Source organism: Mercenaria mercenaria, chromosome 11 (genome assembly GCF_021730395.1).
Source record: "Mercenaria mercenaria strain notata chromosome 11, MADL_Memer_1, whole genome shotgun sequence".
In the NCBI taxonomy this organism is placed as follows: domain Eukaryota; kingdom Metazoa; phylum Mollusca; class Bivalvia; order Venerida; family Veneridae; genus Mercenaria; species Mercenaria mercenaria.
In genome coordinates, this window is record NC_069371.1 from 42,985,201 (window position 1) to 42,995,467 (window position 10,267).

The 10,267-nt window shown below is 33.2% G+C and overlaps 1 protein-coding gene across 1 annotated transcript; it reads right to left on the reverse strand.

The window, feature by feature from the left end:
* Positions 1-604: 604 nt before the first annotated feature.
* LOC128546763 (uncharacterized) lies at positions 605-10,164 on the reverse strand. Its single transcript, XM_053518067.1, has 5 exons — positions 10,112-10,164; positions 9,139-9,418; positions 7,114-7,224; positions 3,901-3,977; positions 605-2,708 (listed from the first exon to the last, which is right to left on the reverse strand). The coding sequence occupies exons 1-5, from the start codon at positions 10,162-10,164 to the stop codon at positions 2,324-2,326; spliced, it is 906 nt and encodes a 301-aa protein (XP_053374042.1). The 3' UTR covers positions 605-2,323.
* Positions 10,165-10,267: the final 103 nt, after the last annotated feature.

The following is a 10,267-nucleotide window of genomic DNA, read 5'->3' on the forward strand; positions in this document are numbered from 1 at the left end:
TCCCTTCTAAGCTGCATAGGCAAACTTATGGAACGGTGTATTCACAAATATCTCTACAACTATCTCACTCAAAACAATCTTCTTACTTCTCTTCAATCAGGCTTTATCAAAGGTGACTCTACAGTGAACCAACTGGTATATCTTCATAACGACATCTGCAATGCTCTCGATAACAGCAAAGAAGTTCGAGCCGTGTTATGTGACGTTTCAAAGGCCTTCGACAGGGTGTGGCATCGCGGACTTCTTCATAAGCTATCCTCTCTAGGTATTAAGGGCTTACTTCTGGACTGGATAACCTCATACCTTTCCACGCGTAAGCAGCGAGTTGTGTACGCAAATGCATTTTCCTCTTGGTCGACAATCAACGCTGGTGTCCCTCAAGGATCTATCCTAGGACCTTTGTTATTCCTAACATACATTAACGACAATGTTTCAAACATCGGTTCTAAAATTCGTCTTTATGCAGATGATACTAGTCTTTATATCATCGTAGATGATCCAGCTTTAGCCAGTACCACTCTGAACACTGATCTTGAAACTATACACTCTTGGTCCAAAGCATGGCTTGTGACATTCAACCCATCAAAAACAGAATCCATGATCTTTTCAAGAAAACTCTACAAACCCAATCATGCTCAATTATATATGAACAATATACCAATCACTGAAGTGACTGAACACAAACATCTCGGTCTCACCTTTTCCTCGGATCTAAAATGGTCCTCACATATATCTATTACTTTGAAAAAAGCTTGGCAACGAATTGGAATAATGAGATCCCTTAAATATCTATTAAATCGACGAAGTCTCGAACGAATGTACTTTTCATTTATTCGTCCAATCCTGGAATATTCTGATGTTGTTTGGGACAACTGTACAGAAGCTCTTAAGAATGAAATCGAGGCCGTCCAGAACGAGGCTGCACGTATAGTCACCGGTGCCACTAAACTCTGTAACATCCAGAAACTCTTATTCGATCTCGGTTGGGAACCTCTGACAGAACGACGAAAAAAATATCGCCTTGTTTTGTTCTATAAAATGGTCAATGGTCTATCACCCGCCTACCTGTCTTCACTAATTCCTGAAAACCAACATAATATCAATACTAGATTTAATCAAAGAAACATCAGAAATATCCTTTGCCAGTCACATTCATACAAATCTTCCTTTCTTCCTCAGACAATAAACGACTGGAACTTACTTCCTCAACATATCAAATCATCTCCTTCAGTCAATGCCTTCAAATCAAATCTGAATAAAAACCTACCGAAATCAAATCCTTTATTTAATGCTGGATCCAGAAAAGGCCAAATTCTTCATGCTCGATTACGTCTAGGTTGTAGCTCCCTTAACTATGACCTCAACCGCCGAGGAATCACAAACACCGCTAGATGTGATTGTGGTGAGATAGAAACTGTCGACCATTATCTGCTCCATTGTCGAAAATACCAAAATCTTCGAACTGACATATTTTCCAATCTCCAATGCGCTCTAACTCTTAACAATCTACTGTATGGTGATGAACATCTATCTTATCAACGTAATATTTCCCTATTCACTGACGTTCAACGATTTATCATCTCAACAAATAGATTCAGTACATAAGCTGCGACAATCAACATCTCCCCTCTCCCACCCCCAAACGACGACGAGAGACAATAGCATAAAAATGCTCGTTAATTCTTCAATCATCATTAAAACACACACACACACACACACACACACACACACACACACACACACAAACCAAAAAACACACAAAAAAAACACACAAAAAAAACACACACACACACACAAAAACTTTGCATTATGCATTTATTTTTCACATTCATATTCCGATTAACACAACATGATACACATACTTACACAGCCTAGTTACTATTCTTCACCTAACCTCTGTTTTTCTTATGGAGCGGAATTTATATAAGTTTTAAGTAGCTTGTTTTCCAATCCATTCGATTGAAAATTTCTTTGTTTGTTTGTTTGTACTATTTTGATTGATGTATGTCTTTTTATCAAACTTTGTTAATTTAAATATAGTACTCATGTTTGTATATACAATTTGTGGAAATAAATACAGTTTAAACTAAGAAAGAAATATAATAAAGAAAAAACAATTTTGGTCCTGCTACGACTTGAATCCACGCCATTCTTAAAAATTAGTCAAAATATGTGTATGAGTAGGTTTATGGTAGGAACTGAATACTCTTCAAAAGGAGGCACATACTTACAGGTCCATTACCTTTAAGTGTGTTTTTGAAAAGTACTTAATATGGAAAACAGCTGTTTATTTGATTGTTGAATTAGAATAGTAGTAAGTTAATTACAGAATTTTGAGGGTTTTCAAACCGGGAGAGACCATGTCTTTATGTTTACCTCCAGCCCTTATGCTAGGCATGTCCTCCTGCTTAAATATTTTCATTTCCGGTTTTCCTTTGTAATGTTTGCTGGAATATTTGGCTATTTCAGTGTTTTTATCTAGCACAAATGTATATGCTTTTACGTCTTCTTTAGGAACGAACTTGTAGCTACCGGAATAAATACTACTTGCATCCTTCTCAATCATCATCCTCCTAATTCCAGAATGAGAATCCTCTGAACGAAGGGATTTTTTATTGCGTGCTTTTGCTTCCTTGTGTTTATGCAAATTTGTGAAATTTTCGCAACGTTTTATGAGATTCCGGATAATGTCTTGAAGTTCAATATAACTGAAAACATATTTTTACATAAAATGTTAACAAATGAAAGCTACCATAATAACAATGGTATGATATATTTTAGTACGAAATTCGACAGAGCCTTTAAGTTATTTAAGTAAACGTAAAATATCGCTTATTATGAAAAACAGAGAACTGTATAATAATATTGAAGATGTTTTTTTTAAGACTTTCTTTCTCAAATTCTATATATAATAAGTAAAATCAATATGAAATAGAATGAAATTTTAAGCTACATCTTTGCAGACCCTTATGCACAACATAAACTTTAAATACGATAAAGTCTTAATTGTATTTAAGGTAGTTCTGCACGTTGGATAACCGGAAGTGATGGCGTAACGTCATTTATCCGAAAAACTTGGAATAAAGCCTAGAATCGGCATACGGAAATGAAAATCATTTTATGAATAAATGTCAGCATGTGAGTAAATTTATTACGTTGGCAATGCTAATATTCATAAGTTAAAATATGATATTAAAACATCTGACACGCTAAATCATTTCAAAATAATGTCTTGAAATTAGCGTAAAATGTGCGGTTCAGTTTAATCATGGTCTAATAGCTCAAAGTAAATGGACCTATATATTTTATTTCACCAATTTATAGGTCATATGTTTATTTACAATTGTGAGAAGTTTCATTAAAATCTACATTGTAGAATTTGTATTCGCGAAATTCTTATGAAAGTTATAGTTTTCCTATAAACTCTCATTATAAAAAATTGCATGTGGTCCAAATTTTTCAAATCAATCTAGTACAAAATTAAGCACACGACCCTATCTTTTTTATTCGCTGAATTTTCTAAGTATATTCGGAAATGTTAGAAAATTAGATTTCAAATTCTACATGGTAAAAGAATTCGTCGAAACGTCGATCCGGACGTGCAGAACTACCTAAAGGTATTTTCACGATCCTTTTTTTTTTTTTTTTTTTTTTGATAATTGCAACATGTGCATGTGTGGAATGAAAATAACACTATGTTGATCGACTTTTGTACATGTACCATAAACCAATTCTAAAGCTTTTATCTCTTATGTATTTCTCTAGTTGCAACACTTTTCATCTGTAGGTATTATATATTAGAATAGCAGGTACAATTATCAATATCAAAATATATTTAAATATCTATTTTGTAGAAATTTCTGTATTACACAAAATGTGCAATTGACCAAATAAGTTTACCTTTTCTGTAGTTCTTCTGTTAAAAAAACTTTCAGACTATATGCACACTTAATGGCTATATCTATATTGCTAAAACGCTGAAAAAAAAAGATAAAAAGATGACACATATATACCAGTAAATTACTTTAGTTTGTTTTCTGTAAACTTTTTCGAGGTTAATAAGTTTTGGAACACTTACAAAATATATTAAAGACATGACTACTTACTAAAACATTGAACTACATCTTTAACATGTTCAACCAATGTTTCCTAATACATGCATAAAAGAAACTGAAAAGTGCCAGGCTTTTTTCAGTTTGATCAATTCAGTTAAAGAACGGTATCTATAGCATTAAACACAATTGCTGTCAGATTCAAAACTAACAAAAAGCCAGCTTTTAAAGAACGTCACTTAACTGGAACAGTTCATTGTTACAAAACAAATATATTGAATGTGGTCTCTTTTGGAATATTTATTTATGAAATAAAATATCTCATTTAGTGAATTGTCGCTGAATAAATCATTGTTTGGGGTTCAGATGCGAAGGAATTATAATTGTGACGTCAGAACAGTGAATTGTTGAATAATAATTCACTGTTTTCAGCCTTATTTGTTTAATAGGAAAATGAATCGGGTCGTGTTAGAATACTGTATGAAATGAAACACATGCAGTAAAATTATCACTAAAGGTAAACTATCGATTTAAGTTCAGACATGCAATTTGAAAAAATGCAATGGCAGTAAAATGCCCGTTATGGCCACATTTTACTGATTCTGTCTCTTGTTTTACAGAACACAGTATATTCTTTTAAAGTGTTTTAACTTATTGCCAGAAATCTATTAGACATTGTTAGACATATCAATCAATTATATTTCAAGTTTTTTATTAGACCTTTAAAATTAAATTGTTTATGCACTTGATAACCTTTTGCGGTTTTGGTGAGAATGAAAGCTCCATTGAATTAAAATGAAACTTTATACAAGCAATAAATGAAGACTATGCAGCAAAGCAGTGTGATTTTAAATCTTTTGCATGCATATCTTCAATAACAGTATGTTCAAACTAGCGTTTAACAAAAATATCGGTCTATTCAATAACTTTTGTAATATATGTGTAACTGTATTCCTTTAGAACGTGTACAGTAACTTATCATTTTACATGTACTGACTACAACACAGCGAAGTAAATGGTTGATTTGTTTAATGCAAATTAGTTGTATACTTTTATAGTCGTGTTATCATGTTCGTTCTGAGTCGAGATATTTAGCAAGTGAGATATACAATTAAATGAATCGACGCTGAATATTTGTTTAAGCATACACAATTTTATGTCTCTATTGAGCTTATATGTTTTTCTAATGTTCCGGTTATTAATTGAGATTTGTAAAGTTAGGGCGTTCAGGTACTGTAGATACGTTCGTTACAACTATGCAGTTGTTTTCTCTTTTGCCTTTATCCTAGCTTTACAGTCAGGACTATTTTCAATGACGACACTAGATGAAATGACTTATAACAAGGAATGGTAACGAAAAGATTTTTCGTATACGAATATTCGGTCAACCTTCCGAACGAATATTAGAATACTAGCACTGGGTTATCAACTGATCAACAAATCAAGTAAAAATATTATGTGTTTTTATACCTAATTAGTGGCCTGTATTAATTCTACTTTCGTTTACACCGGGAGAAACACAGACATTAACAAATTAAGATTGACTAATCATTCTCAGCGTTTGTTCATTATTTTAGATATAAAATATTCGTTATCTGCCGTCATTTACATATAACATACATGCATATAGGTTTTATTTATTTCTTACATGGATGTAGCCCTGACGTAAGTAAGGTTCTGTCCTGACATTACACGTATCCGACTTCCTATCGATCGCGTGAAATGCTTAAAAATGGCAGGAGGCATTGCTTGCATTTGGCCTGTAGACTAACGTTAAAGCATAAACAGGTTAGGTGTGTTAGACTTCAAGGATAAAAAAAAATGATATCCATCCTATTTGACTTGTTTTCTACATTTTTCTGCAATTTTCTTTACTAAAATACAGCTTTCATCAACTTTAATTGCTATCCAAAGCATCGGTTCAAGTTGTTTCTTATGAAGGCGAGTTGTAGCGGATTTACATCAAATTGTGAGCATTAAAATTTGCTAAAGGTAAGCATGTAATTAGCGGTATTAACTACAGGGCACACTGATGTACAATCTCGGTACACAAAAGCTATTTTCTCGCGTATTTATAATAAAAGCGGATTTTTGGCAAATTAGATACCCGTCCATTTCAGTACTTTCATTTGGATTTTTCTCATTTTTCATGATGTTATATTGTTCCGGATATTCAAGTAGTGAAACGGTTTTCGAATATCAATATTCGAATATTAAAATACTCGTTGCCATTCATACATAAAACTCAACTTAATAACCTTACTGTTAGACCTCTTCTGTGATGTCAAACACTGCTTCAACCGGAAAAGGAGACGCACAGTCTAACAGTCATAGTTGTCCCATTTTATCAGAAATTAAATACCCGCTTTCTAAGTTTCATTGTAAAGGAAGCGGCAATTCCTCCAAAATGTAAGTGAAGTTTACCTTCGAGAGTCAAATGTAAAAAGCAGAAATCAAATTTTATTAGGGAAATCAAAAGCTCTGTACACAAAGCATAGAATCGGATAAGAACAATGTTTTGTTTCATTTTCAGAAAGTCGTTTTAAACAAAATCAAAATTCAAGGGTTCCATTAAAGGCTAGTTTTTCAGGAAATCAAAAATCTCGACTCTTATAAATGCCGAGTGTTTTTTGTAACATGCGACTTTCATCGTCGTATCGGCGAGATGTAATAAATTTCAGCCGTGCATTTGATAGCATATGACGTGTAATAATACATAATTAAGTAATGATAAAAAATTAAAAACATAAAAGTAAACAAATGTGCAAATATAAGAACTGATTTTCTGTCAGAATAACTTCACTTATTTATAAATGAAAAGTCGCTTACAATACATCTTGCAAACATAGCGCTCTTGAAGCTGTTGAATGTCACTTTTGTATATATTTCATTACAAATATATAAACTACGTTTTTACGACAGTGACAGAGTAACTATAGCTGCAGTTACTGTTTATTTAAAAAAATACAAAACTGAGGAAATATAATAATCTTGGTTTAAAAAAAAAAACATAACGTGATAAAAATGTAAATTTCCGATAAAATAACTGTTATATTCTTACATAATTGGTAAGAACCTCCAGTTCCCAGTTTAATTCGTTGACTAAGCAATGCCATTCACGGTGAGCTGTGATTCCATGTTTTTCCTTGGCAGACTGCGATGCCGTTAATACCTGAATAAAAATTTACATTCTTGCATAAAAACTACTTTTTTCACTGGATCCGCCCATGGATTAACGGGAGAAAAATCGTGTGCAAACAAGGCAATTCACGCGCTGTTAATACCCGATTTTTATTTTTGAAATGCTTTCCCGGGGACGTACATGTATATGTAATTCTGCGCAGATTGACATCTGGTATCTGTGTCTTGTTTCTTTCATAAAAACCTCTTCTTGAAGCATTCAAAATGCAATCTAAACCATAGAATGTTTTACTGTATCAGTAACTAACGCCAAATGCGCTGCCCCCAACATTGTTCGTACTCGTTTCTTCCCTTGTTTACTCCCTTTTTAGAACTCGGCGTCTATTCTGATTTTGTAAACAACCGTGAATGTTAAAGAATCGCGTGTTTACCTGTGCGATTCTTTGTTTTTAGGAATCATATTTATGAGTTTGGTAAGTATCAGTCGGAATGTTTTTATCTAATTTCTCGAAGAATTTATATAAACAACTTGGAAGCTTGACAGTACGTTCGCACTCATCCGTACTCCAACTGCGTGTCCGTACTCAATATAACTCGAATGTAAAGTTATTATTTTTGAAATTGTGATCGAGTCCACCAAATTGAAATGATATGAACAATTATTGGTAATTTTATGTCTGTAATAATGAGAGATAAAAAATCGCTTAAAACCTTCAGGATGTGCTTTTGATAGTGTTGTTTATTTCCGGGCCCTAGATACGGATATTTAAAACATGTTTACCGTTTCCAAGAACAACAGGAATGGTAAAAATAAATGTACCGGAATCGTCAAGTCATCACATATGAAAGCAATACATAAATCGTCGTGAAATATTTTTTATGCAAGAATAGCGACGGTCTCGGTCACAAACAGAATCAATTCAAACGTGTATCATCCCTACATTATTTAGATAACAATTATATGGACAAAACGGTATTTGAAACAATATAATAGAACTTTATATTGGTAGACAGTAATATTTAAAAAAAACATAATAAGTTTTAAAAGGCTAATCAAAACTGTTTCTATAAATTTGTTGAGTACATTTAAGAACGCTGATAGAAAATTCTGATTTTTTCAATAGAATGTACTTTTCTTTCTTCCTGATTTTCGTGATACCACTTTTTTTCTAGCCATCCAGTTCGATGTTCATGTGTGTTTTCTACTAAATACGAGTAAGTGACTTATATAAAATTATTCAAACTTTTATAAGCAATATTGACATTAAAAGCATTACTTAAGTATTTTCTTATATATTTTTTTCTGCCAATGGCACATTTATTCTCCAACAATTCTTAATTTCTGAAAGGCATGAGCATGTTTTAGAGAAACTGTTTTGTGTAATTAGCTGTACATGAATATTTTCAATCTTTTACAACATGGTATTGCTCTTGAGAATACACTTGAGCAAAACAAAAACGTTACATGTACAAAAAGGTCATTTCTTTCATATTGCGTACACCACAATTTATACTCGTTTAGGGTACTTTTTTCAACCTCTGCCCAATATGTCGTCTACATAGGCCTAAAATATATCACCTATGCATAAAAAGCGGAACATTATTATAACATTTAATATATTTTAAGTCATATTGGTGTATCAGCAACATGTTTCGCAGCACGGTACAAATAACATATTAGATCTACAGGTCAGGTGACATTTTATAAGCAGATTTTGCTGCTTAAAATCCAGATACTTATGTGATGAACAATTTATTTGATACACCATTTGCAGCAGACGCATACTATCATATGAGAGCATTAATCGGCTGAAAGGATAGAAATGTGGTAATTCCGTACTCGTGCAAATATGTACATATATCTTAAAGTCTGATTTACAAAATCTCATTGCACAGTGGAATGCAATAGTCATTTTTAGAAAATGATAGAAATAAATGTTATTACCTCCTTTTTGATTTCGGGGTAGTCAAAGAAAGAAAGATATGCCAATTCAAGATAATAGGCTATAGCTCTCTGTGACTTGTATATCTCCAGCAGGGCAATTGTCTGAAGTGAGTCTCTACTGTCGGAATCAACCTGTCTCGAATGTAATTGACTTGTAGATAACAAATGTGTTATATGATAACAAGCAAGAGCTCCGCCAAGCGGAGCAATATACGCCCGAATGGTTATGTAAAAGGATGGGATGAAAATTTGAAGAACTTGACTGTTGAAACCTAAAGGACTGGAAAAACAAAGGGAAAATTTAAAAAAATTAGAAGTCCACGAAAAATCCTTACCAGGTACAGATATGTCAGAATAAGCTTAAAATTGGAGGTACCACCAATATTGTACCTCAGAAAAATAGTTTTTCCCTACGGCCAATAATAAAAAGGTTACAAAATAAGTTATTTATAGTAACACAAAAGGGAAGTAATTCAACCAAATTATTGCAAGTGAACAAAAAAGATATCTACCAAAAAAAAAAAAAAAAACAAGAACACCGCAATGCAGAGCAATATACACACGAAACAAAGTCATAATGACCTTTGAACAATAAGAGTGATATTGACTTTAAAGCAGGCCATCCGTGACATGCGCTCTGCAAGTCGTGTCGATGTGATGTACATTTGTGCCAAGTTTCTTTTTAATCCTTCAAACAGTTCAAGAGTTACAGAGCGGACACGTAACAAACTTATGTTACCTTGACCTTAATGCAAACCATCCAAAACATGCGCTTTGCACGTCGTCTCGATGTGGTGAATATTTGTGTCAAGATTCTTTGAAATCCTTCAATGGTTTCAAGAGTTACAATGCGGGCATGAAATTCCTAACAGACGGACAGACAAACACCGGGGATATAATATAATACGTCCCTTCGGGCGTATTAAAACGTACAACAAGGGCAATAGAATTTGAGCGAATACTCTAAACTAACTGCAAATACACGGTGCACGCAGAAGTAAAATCAGCATGTTCCTTACAAGACATTATTTCGCTATATTTTGTATTTTTGCGTACAGCACAGTAATGGTGAAGGTTTCTCTCTTTAACCTGGTAAATGCGAAAACTCTAAAATAACACACCGTTGCTA